This window comes from Caretta caretta, chromosome 11 (assembly GCF_965140235.1).
Source record: "Caretta caretta isolate rCarCar2 chromosome 11, rCarCar1.hap1, whole genome shotgun sequence".
Classification (NCBI taxonomy): domain Eukaryota; kingdom Metazoa; phylum Chordata; order Testudines; family Cheloniidae; genus Caretta; species Caretta caretta.
The window spans coordinates 60,723,021-60,738,548 of NC_134216.1; the positions used below are offsets into that span (position 1 = coordinate 60,723,021).

Below are 15,528 nucleotides of genomic sequence, written 5' to 3' on the forward strand. Positions count from 1 at the left end.
ACTTGGGAAGTCTTATACAAAAGACTGGAAAACTTGGTCCCTTGCACTAAAGAGATTATATTTTGAAAACTAGAGATCAGACAAGAACACATTGAGAGACCAGATGATAGTTCAAAGTTAACTTTATAATTTTGGGTGGCTCTGGCCTGTCTTTAAAGGGATTAATGTTTGTAGGCTCCACAAGTGGATTTTGGAGAGGAATTTGAAGTAAGAGGGTGTGTGCCTATCACTGTAGCATGGGGTGGTTCATTTTTGGTAGTACATAAAGTACAGTGCACCAAGAAAAATGGTATTTGACTACATAGTTTTGTGAGACTTTTTAAATAGTGGTTGTGGAACTGAAACAGCCAGCTGTGGAATTCAGAAATAATGATGGTCAGTTTTTCCCTTTAAGTGTTTTTAAAAAAAAATAAAATTGAGTTCTGCAGAAAAGGACCTAGGGGTTACAGTGGAGGAGAAGCTGGATATGAGTCAACAGTGTGCCCTTGTTGCCAAGAAGGCCAATGGTATTTTAGGATGTATAAGTAGGGGCATTGCCAGCAGATCAAGGGATGTGATCGTTCCCCTCTATTAGACATTGGTGAGGCCTCATCTGGAGTACTGTGTCCAGTTTTGGGCCCCACACTACAAGAAGGATGTGAAAAAATTGGAAAGAGTCCAGCGGATGGCAACAAAAATGATTAGGGGACTAGAACACATGACTTATGAGGAGAGGCTGAGGGAACTGGGATTGTTTAGTCTGCAGAAGAGAAGAATGAGGGGGGATTTGATAGCTGCTTTCAACTACCTGAAAGGGGGTTCCAAAGAGGATGGATCTAGACTCTTCTCAGTGGGAGCTGATGACAGAATGAGGAGTAATGGTCTCAAGTTGCAGTGGGGGAGGTTTAGGTTGGATATTAGGAAAAACTTTTTCACTAGGAGGGTGGTGAAACACTGGAATGCGTTACCTAGGGAGGTGGTGGAGTCTCCTTCCTTAGATATTTTTAAGGTCAGGCTTGACAAAGCCCTGGCTGGGATGATTTAGTTGGGGATTGGTCCTGCTTTGAGCAGGGGGTTGGACTAGATGACCTCCTGAGGTCCCTTCCAACCCTGATATTCTATGATTCTGTGATTACTGATATTAATAAACCACTCTTTTTCTTGTCATCAGACTTCTTCCTAGAAATAGTTTTAGTATATAATGTCTGTATTAATAACAAATATTATTATCCTATTGTGTTTATTCCAATTCTGTAATTCAAAAGATAAATTCCAAAGTAGTCTTTTCAAAAGTGTTGCAAGTATAGCTGTGCTTATTAGGCTTCTCTCACCTTTCCTAATGAGAAGAATTTCAGATTTAAATATCGGTGTCCAAGTTTACACTGATATTTATTTGCACATTTTTTAATGTTGACTTTAATTAGCCATTGTCCTGGCTAAATGCGAAGTACCAGAAGTGACAACTCCCACTCTTCTTACTATATGTATTATTTCTTAGAGACACAGTTAGCTATAACACTGTTAGATGCTTGAAAATAAGGCTCTTTTCACTAATATCCGCCCCTCCCCCCATTTTTAACAGACTGACTTGCTACTATGTTGCCTTTAAGGGTATGTCTAAACAGTAGTTGGGAGGGGCAGTTGCAAGGTGTGTAGGCATATCTGAAGTAGCTTTGATTTGATCTATCTTGCTAAAAAAGCAGTGTAGCCATGGCAGCACAAGTGGTAGTACAGGCTAGCCATCCAGGAACAATCCTGCCTGCTACCTTAGGTATGTATTTGGGTGGCTAGCATATACTGCTGCCCAAGCTGTTGCAGCTACACTGTTAATTTTAGCAAGCTAGCTCAATTAAAATTAGCTCAGGTAGGCCTACATGTGCTGTGTCAATTGCAATGAATACAACACCCTAAAAGTGTAGATTTTAGGGTTTGTCCTCTGCCCAGCAACTTAGGCCAATATTCGTCAATATCTTGACAGTTGCACATAAATTTGTATGAGGAATATTACTGGTAAAATGGCTACCTTTTTCATATAATCATTTCTATCTTGGTATAGTCAGGAGGTCTGTAGTCCTCTACATAGCTCTGTTTCTGTTTCCATCTTGTCTCTTCTCTTGTTGCTCCTCTCCTTGTCTCCTGTGTTCTAGCCATTCACCTTGCTTCTTTGCATTCTCTTACAGATAGGCTTAATGTGGGAATTACTGGACAAAATTTTATGGCCTTCATTACACAGAGTCAACTCAATGATGTAGGCTGACCTTTCTACTTTAACCTTGTGTTTTCCTACATGCTGCAGCCTAACTTGGAACAACCTCTTTCTTTCTGTCTTGCAGGCATCCTCGCTTCCTTCATATCCCTCCTCAAAATCCCCTATTTTTGCCTGGTTTTCTATCAACTTAAGTTCATGTACTACCTATTTTTTTCATTTCCACAGTCACCTTATGCAAATTGCTACTTAAAAATACAGAATTTGTATGAATCACTCACTGTACAACTTCAGTTATTTTTGATTTAACCCGTATTCCTCCTTTCCTGTGTTACTTTCATGTTCTACATTAGTCTAATTTTAAATCTTTTGGCTCTTTGGGGGTGGGGGTTGGGATTTTTTTCCCCTCCCTCTCTTCTCTTCTCCCTCCCTCCCCCCCCCCCCAGCCCCCGAATGCTGTTGGAAGCTGTTTCTACACAAATATTTTACTTAAAATTAGGGCTGTCAAGCGATTTGAAAAAAATTAATCTTGATTAATAGTGCTGTTAAACAACAATAGAATACCATTTATTTAAAATATTTTTGGATGTTTACTACATTTTCAAATATATTAATTTTAATTACAACATAGAATACAAAGTGAAGAATGCTCACTTTACTTTTTATTACAAATATTTGCACTGTAAAAAACAAATTATTTTTCAGTTCATCTCATACAAGTACTGTAGTGCAGTCTCTTTATCATGAAAGTTGAACTTACAAATGTAAAATTATGTACAAAAAAAACTGCATTCAAAAATAAAACAATGTAAAACTTTAGAGCCTACAAGTCCTACCTCTTGGTCAGCCAATCACTCAGACAAACAAGGTTGGCTACAATTTTCAGGAGATAATGCTATCTGCTTCTTGTTTACAATGGCACCTGAAAGTGAGAACAGGCATTCGCATGGCACTGTTGTAGATGGCGTCGCAAGATTTTTACGTGCCAGTGGTGCTAAGGATTCATATGTCCCTTCATGCTTCAACCACCATTCCAGAGGGCATGCTTCCATGCTGATGATGGGTTCTGCTTGATAACGATCCAAAGCAGTGTGGACTGACGCATGTTCATTTTCATCATCTGAATCAGATGCCACCAGCAGAAGGTTGATTTTATTTTTTGGTGGTTCTGTAGTTTCCAAATCAGAGCTTTGCTCTTCTAAAAGCATGCTCAACACATCGTCCCTCTCAGATTTTGGACAGCACTTCAGATTCTTAAACTTTGGGTCGAGTGCTGTAGCTATATTTAGAAATTTCACATCGGTACCTTCTTTGTGTTTTGTCAAATCTGCTATGAAAGTGTTTGTAAAATGACCATGTGCTGGGTCATCATCCGATACTGCTATAACGTGAAATATGTGCAGAATGTGAGTAAAACAGAGCAGGAGGCATACAGTTCTCCCCCCAAGGAGTACAGTCACAAATTTAATTGATGCATTTTTTTTTTTAACAAACATCAACATGGAAGCATGTCCTCTGGAATAGTGGCCAAAGCATGAAGGGGCGTACAAATGTTTAGCATATCTGGCATGTAAATACCTTGCAATGCCGGCTACAAAAGTGCTATGTGAACACCTGTTCTATAAATAAGAAGTAGGCAACAGTATCTCCTGTCAATGTAAACAAACTTGTTTGTTTTAGCGACTGGCTGAACAAGAAGTAGGACTGAGTGGACTTGTTGGCTCTGAAGTTTTACATAGTTTTGTTTTTTGAGTGCAGTTACGTAACCAAAAAAACCAAAAAAAAACTTGCATTTGTAAGTTACGCTTTCACGATAAAGATTGCACTTCAGTACTTGCATGAGGTGAATTGAAAAATACTATTTCATTTATCATTTTTACACTGCATATATTTGTAATAAAAAATAATATAAAGTGAGCATTGTGCACTTTGTATTCTGTGTTGTAATTGAAATCAATATTGAAAATGTAGAAAAACATCCAAAAATATTGAATACATTTCAATTGGTATTCTATTGTTATAAGTGCAATTAATTGTGATTGATTTTTTTGAGTTAATCATGTGAGTTAACTGCAATTAATTGACAGCTCTACTTAAAATAAATATTAATCAGTTTGAAAAGAAAATATCTTGGTAAATTTCACACAAACTGTATATGTTGGCAGACCATTCTGGATGTAATATAGACAGGGAAAAGGTTACTTTTCAAAAATTCTTTTTGAAATGTAAGTGAACACTTTGTTTCTCAAATTAGACTAGCAAAATTATCATATATGTCCCTTTCCAGATCTCTCCTGTACCATACCTTGGAGTGATACCAAATTGTGGTAGCTGATGAACCCTTTCAATTTATGTAATGTGTGCTTAAGAGAAAAGTAGGAAAGAGAAATAAATTGTCATCAGACTTGGTTCTTTTTGTTTATAATTTTAAAAAAAGGAAATAAACCTTAAAGGGGGAGGGAATGCTTGTACAAATATTTGAAATCTGCTCTCAAATCAATGCTGCTCAATTTTGATTCTCTACTTCATTCACAGAATAAAGACACTAAATTAGCAACACATTGTCCTGCACTCAGATTATTCCTTTCAAGGTTTCCAACAAGCTTTTCTAATGTAAATTTTCTACAGATTATTTGGTGCATTTTGAGCATACTTTTGAACTATAGGTATTAATATGTATCAAGTCACAAATAAAGGTGTTATGGCTAAGGCTATGTTTTAGTCACGATGAAGTGAGCTGTAGCTCACGAAAGCTTATGCTCAAATAAATTGGTTAGTCTCTAAGTGCCACTAGTACTCCTTTTCTTTTTGGGTATTTTTTAGTAATCAGCCGGGAACTGCAGCCAATGGGAGCTCCGGGGGTGGGGCCTGCGAGCGGTGCATGATGTAGAGACCCCCCTCTGCTACCTAGAAGCTGCAGGAGGGCCCACCACCCCAGATAAGCACACCACCTGCACCCTCCAGACTCCTGCCCCTAGCCCCCTCCCACACACCCAAACTGCTATTGATGGCCCGGGGCAAGCCAGCACCAGCTGCTGCAGAAGTTACGAAGGTCACAGAATCTGTGACCTCCGTGAAAGACTTGCAGCCTTAGTTATGGCATTTTCAGTTTTGAAGTACCATGTTTTTGAGATGTAAAACATACATGCAGGCCACTTAAAACTTTCAGAGATTATATGGTACTTCCCTCAAGAGTAATAAAACTTCCAGGTATATAGCACCTCTCATCTGAGAATCTCAAAATATTTTAGCAACATTAAGCTTTTCAGTAGCTTTGTGAGATGGATTAACTGCTGTATTGAATTTTACAGATGGGTAATGTAAGATTAAGTGACTTGGGCAAGGCAACACAGCAGGTCCATGGCCAACTGGGATTAGAACCCAAGAGTCCTGATTGCTGGTGTGTCTGTCCTTACTCTTATATGTCACACTTTCCTTTCTCATAAAGTTCTGCCACTTCAGCTCTGCAGAAATCCAGTCCAATTTTCAGTTAGCGTACTTACTGTTTATCTAAATTCCTCTTTAAACTTTAGTTCAGCAATTCCTGTTCTAAACTAAATGTTATTTGCAGCCAGGCAACTGGTGCATTCCATTCCAGAGGTGGCTACATTTCAGGCAAAAGATTTCCTTAGTATACATGACTTGTAATGAGCTTTGAAATCCTTCTTGATGACATATATAATTGTAACATTGTTATAATGTTTTTTGTATTCCAGTAAAAGCTAGTAATCCCATCATGCTAAAATATACTTGCACTGTATTTAAATTGATAAACTCTACACTAAACAGAAGATATTTGCATAGATGGAAACAGAAAAGGCAAAAGTTTATTTAAAATACTAATCAGTTGTCTGTAGAACTGCATAACTAATTACATATATTTTTTCTTCTAAAAAGCAACGGAGTTGACAGTGATCCTTTCATATATGTACTGTGTAAATGTTGCTTTCTAGAGAGCTATTGAAAACTTGTTCGGTTTTCCTCTTCCTAGATCCTTTTTATCTGAAATGGATAGGGCTTTTTTATATACGCTCTTGAAAAATGTACAAAAAAACCTGTATAAAGGATAACTCCTAAGTAGTTTCTTGTTCTTTTTCAATGCCCTCTGTGCGTTTACACTTGTGGTGGTACTCCTGATAAGCTGCAGAAGTACCTTGCAAAGTTGTGGCTGTTGGTTTGGGGGGAGGTGGTGCCATAAGTGTTTCTTGTGTAAAGATGAAGGCATCACTCTATTCTGTATAAGGGAATGCATCCTGAACAGCCTAAGTTACTTTGCCACCTCTGAGAGCAAGCTGCATTTGCCTTCATGTCCTGTGGTCTAGAGCTTCCCTTAACCCAGTTTAAATTCTTTGAATTAAAAAAAAAAAATGTTTTGCTGTTGAGTTCAGTGGGAACAGGCTTTGACATTTGCAGAGGAAAGAACAAAACCACTCAAACAAGGGATATGTTGCTTATATTGCAGGCCTCAAAAGCTGCTGACTCATGTGAGAAAGTCAGCAGACATCTGATCTTTGTCCAATGCAAGGAAGAAGTCAGCAATCAGTGAGGCTAGAACAGTCTCTGTACCATATCCAACTCATAAGTCCATCTGCAAAGGATCAGGGACGTATGAAGGCTCCAGATTACCTTAAAGTCCTCAGTTCCTTGGTTAGAATGCTCCCATCAGTATATGTTCATAGTCCAGAGGCTGGAGCAGGAATCAAAAACATTTTTTAAACACCTTCTGTCCCCCCCACTCCTCCCCTCTTGAGGACTCCTGACCGACTTAACAGCACAATACGTATGCTAACAAACGTAAACAAAGCCTTTGTTTAATTCTGTTAGCATATGTATTGTGCTGCTAAATCCATATAAAGAATGAATGCCCTCCCTAGCCACGTTCTGCTCCTTTAAGGAGCAGGGTGCAGCTCTACCCCCTCCAGAGGGGGGGGGGGGGGGGCTAGCCTCCCCAACTCTTTCCAGTACCCCGTACCTGCTAAAAAAAATCTCTTGCCGGTACTGCGTATTGGAGCGTACCACCCTACTTCCGCTTTCCCACCATCCACCTGATAGTGTGACTTGCTAATCTCCGACAAGTAGAAATGCACAGAGGACCTCCAAGAAGAAAAAGGTTACTTATCAGTAACTGTTCTTTGGGAACTGCTTCTGTGTAGTCACACTAACCACACACCTACCCCCTACTTAGGATTTGTATATAATCCAGGATCCTGTCCTTAGAGAGAAGAAACAGAGGCATTTGGGAGGGTGCACTCCTTTATATAGAGTAGGGTGAGGACTTCACTTATGCTTCAGAATGCTCATGTACCCACACATCTTTCCCTCCTGTACTGCTTTTCAGTGCTGTTTCACAACTTGACTGTATTCCACAAGTCTGAATGCACAGTGGTGCCTCTCTAAGAACAAGCTGTTGGTAACCTGTTTTCTGAGACTACCCCATTTATTCTCTGTATGGAGGACAAACATTCTATGCATTATTTTAAAACCATATTATAGGTAGATCGCATTTTGAGTCTAAATTACTTGTTCTTCCAATATTAGGAAAACAAATCTAAATATTTTGCACACTGAAATGTCTAGCAGCTAAAATATTAACTCTTTATCTTTACATCTATGAAGTGTCTCATTCTGAACTCTGATCATGTGCATTTCTTCTTTTTTTGCCAGGTTACCATAGGCGTAGTCCAAAGTCATAAGCAGCCTCATGCATAACTGTCCATCAGGATGGCTGTTTTCTGCTTAGTAGTATAAGCTCAGTTTTGTTGATCACTGTGGAAATAAACTATGCAGTAGTTGGCATATGGATCAACAGCCTGGGCTTTAAAAATAAATCCAATGTTAAATTGGGCATAAATTTTGGTAGTACTTAAAAGTCACAGCAAAAAACCAACAAAAACGCCCTAATATTGGTAATTACTTCGTCTGTGCTTTTGTAGGGAAACTTTGAAAACACATTTCATGAGAGCAATGTAATCATGAACAAACAAGTACAGCAACAAAAAAAGCAAATTCTGAGCTTAATTTTCAAGTGGTCACTCATAGCTCCTTAATTATAGAGGCAGCTAGTAGTGTATAGTACAGCGCACGCACACATTTTGCGTTTGTGTGCGCTCTGTACCGAATACATAGCAATTCTATTTCCAGTATGGCTAACTGAAAATTTGCTTTATTGAATTTTACTTGTACTTGATACACACACTTTGCTCATGAAATTTTATTATTTTGATTTTTCTAGTTGACAAATCACGACCGCCTTCATCAAGCCCATCCAGTATAATTCGCCGTACTTCCTCACTGGATACACTTGCTGCTCCCTACCTCGCTGGACAATGGCCTCGTGATAATCATGGACTGGCTGCTCCCTGTATGAGGGACAAAGCCACACAGGTAAGACAGTTTTGTTAGGTGTGTATTTAAGTGTAAGAGGCTTTTATTTTTTTTCTGTATACATTCACTTTCCAAGCTCACTTCTTTGGAATTTTCCTTCCCTTCCCAAATTCCTGGAGAGAGTTTGTTTTTCTGTTTATTCCCAAGTTCCCTTGCACATGCCCTCTTACCCCCCCCTCCCCCCCAAAAAAAAGGGCAGAAGAGAGAAAATCTACCTCTGTCACTCATTTAAAGCCAGAAAGGCACTAGTACATCATGCATCTAAACTTGTTTTTTATTGCTCAAACTTCAAGTGCAGATTAGAGGACCACATTGGTGGTAATACATAGTAGTAATATTGGTAATATTAATATTAAACTATTACATGGGTATTGCATGACATTTTATTTGTATAGCTCCTTAATTATAGAGGCAGCTAGTAGTGATTCCTATACATAGGTTGCTCAGCACTTTCCATTATCAGGCATTCTTGTGACTTTTTGCCTTTGAGAAGCATTAACTCCTTTATGGTTGGCAGCAGGCTTTTGATGTTCAGCAAAGAGAAACGTCTCAGGTTATGGAAGTACCTTTTCTTTTGTTCTGTGAAATTCTAAGCGGATTTAGCTGAATTGCAAAGTATTTAAAAATCACCATATCTGAACGCTTGCTTGTGTGGGAATAAGTGCCATAGGAACCCTATGAAACAGGGAATCTGTAGAGAGCATCAGAATCCCTCACTGCTGCTTGTATGTTAAGGAAGAAGGCAACCATTTTTTATATTCTTTAGACCATGACATAGAATTAGAATTATTTTCTCTAGCTTTTCCTACAGGATTTGTAGTAATTTGTACACCAAACCATTTTAAAAATATGTAACAAAATGTAAAAGCATGATCCAGTCTTTTGCTACTGATGTCAGCACTGTGATGAATTCAGACCAACCTGTAGAAGTAGACTGTCAGCTTCTGTACTGAACACAGCATTCAAAAACACTTGCATTTAGAAATAGGGAGTTGCTTACCATATATACTCTATCATAAGCTGATTTGTTTATAAGCCAGCCGCCCCCAAGATGGATAAGTAAAAATGGAAAATTTTTAAGACCCATTCATAAGCTGACCCTATAATTCAGGGGTCGGCAAACTTTTTGGCTCCTGGGCCATCAGGATAAGCTGCTGGTGGGCCGAGATGGTTTGCTTACCTCGAGCGTCCCCAGTCACGGAGATAATCCTAAGTAAACAAAGTGTCCCGGTGCCCTAGCTGCTTACCCTGACAGGCTGGGACAGCAACTGGTGGGGAAACTTTTTGGTGGGGAGAAGCTGGGTTCAGGGGAGTAACCCCTGTGACTACCCACCCCTAGCCCAGGACCCCCACACTCTCTCCATCCCATCCCTTCCCACCTTATCTGAGGAGGGCCAGGGGAGGATGTCTCTGGCCTGGCCACAGCCTGCTCTGGTGGGCCAGACCAGGCGGCACGGCTGCTTCAGAGGCTGGGCGGAGAGCAGCATGGCCAGAAGTAGAGAGACTCTGGCTCTGCTGGCTACGCTGCCTCTCCTTGCCCCATCTGTTGGGGGGGGGGAGGGGGAGGCTGCGTCCCACCTCTCCCTCTCTATACCCGTTCATAAGCCTACCCCCTTCTCTGATGCTTCCCTTTTTTACTAAAAAAAATTTGGCTTATGAACGAGTATATATGGTAATTTTGTAATTGTTAAACATTTTGGCATATTTCTATGTTCTTTATAGCAAGAAATGGAAAGCAGCATTCTCTGATCAGCAACTTTTAAAACCTCCTACTCTCACCCAATTTTAGAAGAATATATAGAATTGTCATCCCTCCCTACTTTCTTCCACCCCTTCTCCGACACAAATAATCAAGGCAGGAAAGTAACTTAGAACATTACTAAGATTAAACATACTATTTTACCTTTACAGTTTCCAAACTTAACATCCCCTTACAATTTCTTTACATATTGGCACTCCAGGGTAGTATTTTCAAGGGGGCTAACACTCTGTTGTGGGCTTCAGTGGTGGGCGTATTCTCACAGCATAGCATATTCTGGGATGTCGTAATTGAGTAGGAACTGGTGTCTAGGTGTCAGTCTTGACAAAAGAGAAGTGTATTTTGGAGGGAAAAAAAACTTGGTCATTTGAGTGGTTTCAGCTCATTTATCCCTTGCAACAGAGATGTAGGTTTTGTTTTAATGTAGAACATAAGAAACTATTCTCCAATTGCTCACACGTAAGTCACATTTTTATTTCATCTAGCCAGATACAGTGGAGTCGCATCTTACGTGGGGGTTAGGTTCTAAAGTCAGCGCGTAAGGCAAAAATCACATATAGTCAAAAAGAGGGAGAGACGGAAGAATGAAAGAATAAAAAAGGGAGAAAGACAACTTCACCGTCGTTATGCGCAAACTGGAGTGCCTCAGGATGGCCAGGAGCATTGTCTATGATCAGCAACACTTTAAAGTCAAGTCCCTTTCTCTTCGAGGTACTGCTTGACCTCCAGAATGAAACACTTGTGGAACCAATCCAGAAATAATGCTGCCGTCACCGAAGCCTTTTTATTTGATTGCAAGAACACAGGCTGGCTTTGAATTCCTTCTCATCAGAAGGCTGTCCCTCTTCGGTGGGAGGTTTGAACAGCGCATAGAGGCTAAGAGCCTTTTCTTGTAATGTGTTGCCATCGATAGGCACACGTTTACGGTTCAAGTCTTCTAGCCATAAGTTTAATACCTTTTCAGTCTTCACTAAAGTCTTATCATGCACCTGGCTCATCACCTTAGCAGTTATTGGAGCACTTGATGTCATGGCTTGACAAATTTCTCCCTCTCGAATCTTGATGGCCCGGATGCTAGATTTGTTGCAGCCATATTTACATGCCACGTTGGAAACTGACATACCATCTCTCAATAAGTCCAACACAGCCAGTTTTTCCTCCAGCATTGGAACAGATCGCTGTTTCTTCAGTTGAGCACCAGATGAAGTAGTTGGCTTGCGTTTAGGGGTCATGTTGTACGAAAAATACGTATCTTTAAACACTAAAATCACGCTCCCCCTGCTGCCAGCAGGCAGCGATCAATCCAGTGGGGGGGTCAATTTATCGCGTCTAATCTAGACACGATAAAACGACCCCAGAGCGCTCTCCCGTTGACTCCTGTACAGTACTCCACCGCCGTAAGTTATTTATTTTGCCGAGCGCGTATAGTTGAATTCACATAAGTTAAATGCTCATATGATGCGACTCCGCTGTACTTGCTGTAAGCATGAGGCTATCTTGATTGTACTTTCCTTGAATGCTTTTCCCTTGAGTGCACTTGGTGCAATAAATCTTCAAAACCATGCGGTGTAAAAGTTTTGGTTTATCAAGACACAGAATAGATGCATTCTGTTCTATGATACTTCATTATTAGTAAAAACTGGAGGCCTTATTGGCTAGTGCTTTTAGCAGAACCATGTAAGCAATATCATCCGAGTGTTGGTTTTGACCTCTAAGATCCTTTATAGCTTAGGATCTAGCTACTTGAAATTCTCTGTATCTCTCGGTCTGTCTCTCTGCAGAAATGCTACATCTATAGTTAGCTGGATCTGGATCACCCTTGGTTCAAAAAAGGGGGAGGTGCTCTTTGAGTGGCTCTTCTCCCTCTAATGAGTATTTCAAAAAAATTTCTTGAAGCAATATCCATGAGAGCACTCCCCCTCTTACCCTTCTCCTCAGTGTCAACAAATGTTCTGAGGGCAAGGCTGTATAAGAGTGTGCAATGCACGGTGGCTGACATGATAGAGGGCTACATAAGAACGGTCATACTGGGTCAGACCAAAGATCCATCTAGCCCAGTATCCTGTCTTCTGACAATGGCCAATGCCAGGTGCCCCAGAGGGAATGAACAGAACAGGTAATCATCAAGTGATCCATTCCCTGCCTCCTGTTCCCAGCAAACAGAGGTTAGGGACACCATCCCTGCGCATCCTGGCTAATTACCATTGATGAACCTATTCTCCCTGAATTTTTCTAGTTTTGTTTTTTAACCCTGTTATAGTCTGTGCTAGACTGAAGTGGACCCTCTGTTCTGTTCACATATGAGGTTTTTCTCCATTCTTTGCTAATCATTTAGGATGGTTGTAGTTCAGTGCTGAGTATGGACAATTAACTTAAATTAGTAGTTCAGTTCCAGGTTATGATGGAACTGAAGAAAAAGAAGAAACTGGAGTTCAAGAGATGTGCTTCATGCCTAGCTGTCTTCCCAGCGTTGGATGACCATGTTAGGTGCCTGAAGTGCTCGGGGAGTACCGTTTTTCTTCTGGGTGTTCTGTCGGCCGGAGTTTCATACCCAGAGCTTGCAAAAGGCAGAACAGGTTGCAAGTGCTTTTCCTTGAGTCTTGTACCCTCTGGATCCAGTGTCTAAGGGCTTGTCTTCGCTACAGATTCTTGTCTATATAAACTACGCAATTTGAGTTACATTGGTAACGTAATTCAAGTCAGTGTAGCTAAGATCTGCATACCACGGGATCCACACTGTTATGTCAGCAGGAGAGGCTCTCCTGCCAATGTTGCTTCTGCCTCTCGTTGGAGTGGAGTACAGAAATTGATGGAAGAGCACTCTCCCATTGATTGAGAATGTCTTCACTAGATTCGCTAAATCGATGCCGCTGTATTGATTGCAGCAGCACTAATTTAGCTCTGTAGTGAAGACAAGCCCTAAGAGGCCAATTTTGGCTCCTGTAACTTCCTCCAGCAAGCCAAAGCACCTTAAAGGGTCTAGAAAATCAGAACCCTCATTGGGTACAGCTCCTGATCCTGCTGCTTAAGCAGTCAGGTCTTTAAAGGTACTGTTATTGATAGAGAAGGGCGGACTGCCTATGACATAACTGAGAGCCATGTTGTTGACTCAAGCTGTGTTGGTTCCAAAGAGGAAGGCAAAGAAAAAGACAGCCACTGTTAGCAGTGCCAGATCCTGCATGTCCGATTTGTCAGATCCTTCTGATTCTGACAGGGCCTCTATGGCTCCAAAACCAAGTCTGGTTCCATTTTCAGCTTCGAGAACCAAAGGGGTGGATTTGAATATTTCACTAGATCCTGTGCCATCCAGGTCTTTGGTTCCTGTTTCAAACCCTGCTCTGGTTCTGGGTTCCTCTTTGGATCCAAAGAGGACCTTTACTTTAGTGGCTGATGTATGCTGTTTTACTTCTGAGCATTCCTCAGATCTGAGTGAGAAACAGAGGGTCTTGTGGAAGAATTACAAAGAAAACCTATTAAAACAATAAAAGCATCTACACCGGGATGGCCAACCTGAGCCTGAGAAGGAGCTAGAATTTACCATGTACATTGCCAAAGAGTCACAGTAATATGGTGTGTGTGTGTGTGTGTATGTATGTATGCACACACATAATTTGATTATGTGTATTTATTATGCATTTATAATGTGTAGTTAACAATAATAATAACTTGTCTTAACCTTTTACTTAGTGGGACTTTCGGCATTCTTTGCTTTCAACAATTTCCTTAAGGTTTGGTTTGTGTTGAGTTGTGCTCACATGCAGCAGTTCTCTTAAATGGCTGTCTGTCAAAACGGATCAGTGCTTGGATTTCACATGTTTGAGTGCTGAGAAAACAGACTCACAAAGATAAGTTGCGGCAAACATTGAGATTAATTTTAGGGCTGCACTTCTGATGTTGGGGTATTTATCCTTTGGTACAGAGTTCCAGAAAGTAAGGGTCCCCTCTGTCTTCTGAACAGATTTCAATCTGTCATCTTCCAAAAGTTCTGTTTCCATCTGGAATATTGCTTCGTCAGTGACTAATGGGGGATTCAGACAATTGGCTTCAGCACCAAAACAGTCAATCAGAAATCTGATTTGAGGTCTTTTTTACTGCAAAACTTGGAATCTTTCCTCAAAACTGTCCTTAGGATCTTTAATCATGCTCGCATATCTAGTTGTGCTCTGTTTCAGAGATTCTGCTGCATCTTCTTTTGATCTGGCTTGAAGTTATGATATTGAGGAAAAGTGTGTCAGCTCTCCCTCAAGCATTTGTCTGTGAAACAGCTGCAGTTTGTTCATGAATGCAAATACGCTTTGCACTAGATCAGACAGCAACCAGAATTTTCCTTGTAAGTCCACTTTAGTTTATCCAACTGCAGCAGCATGTCTGCAAGAAATGCCAAAGCCAAAACCCACCCAGAATCTGTAAGATCAGGGTATATTCTGTGCTTCTTCTCCATAAACAATTTTACTGGTTCCAGGAGCTCGAAAAAACGGGAAATAACTTTACCTCTCGAGAGTCATCAAACTGTGCAGTGAAATGGCAAATTGGCAGGGAAGTCATCTTCATCCAGATCTTCTATTAGTTTTTGAAATTGTCTGTGATTGAGTGCATTTGAGTGAAAGAAATTTACAATGTGCAGGACCGGTTTCATGATGTGATCAAATTTGAGATTTTTAGATACCAGTTTCTCCCAATGAATAATACAGTGAAATGTCCAAAATTTGGGAAAGTTCTTGTCAGACTTACAAAGCCCTACTAATCCATTCACAGATCCCACATGGACAGAGCCCCGTCCATTGCAATGGCACTGAACTTCTGTAAAGGGAAGTGGATTTTCGCAACTAACATCATCAATGCCTCCTTTAGATCTCATCCACAAGTTCTATCCTTTAGTGGCATGATATCGAGGAGTTCGCTTTACGACACAGTCTGGACAAATACCGATAATTGAGGTTTATTCTGTACATTTCATGACTCATCCAAAGCAAAATACACTGTTGAAGTTGCAAGTACGGTTGCGATTCGATGTCACTATTCAGATCAGAGATTCTGTGTTTTGTTATGTGGGATGAAAGCTACAGGCCAGACATTTTCTTCTGTAGATTCTCGTTCTCTGGTGACAGGATTGAAATCACATCAGTGAGGCATGTTTTTATAAACTCGCCTTCAGAGTAGGGCTTTTTTGTACTGGCTATGTGCCGGGCCACATACTAGG

The 15,528-nt window shown here is 40.5% G+C and overlaps 1 protein-coding gene across 1 annotated transcript in view; it reads left to right on the forward strand.

Annotated features, from left to right (window-relative positions):
- FAM117B (family with sequence similarity 117 member B) overlaps window positions 1-15,528 on the forward strand; it is a 91,006-nt gene that overhangs the window by 24,493 nt on the left and 50,985 nt on the right. Inside the window, exon 2 of the mRNA XM_048870357.2 lies at window positions 8,418-8,569. Coding sequence (XP_048726314.2) covers window positions 8,418-8,569 — 152 coding nt within the window. The remainder of the gene's footprint in view (window positions 1-8,417; window positions 8,570-15,528) is intronic.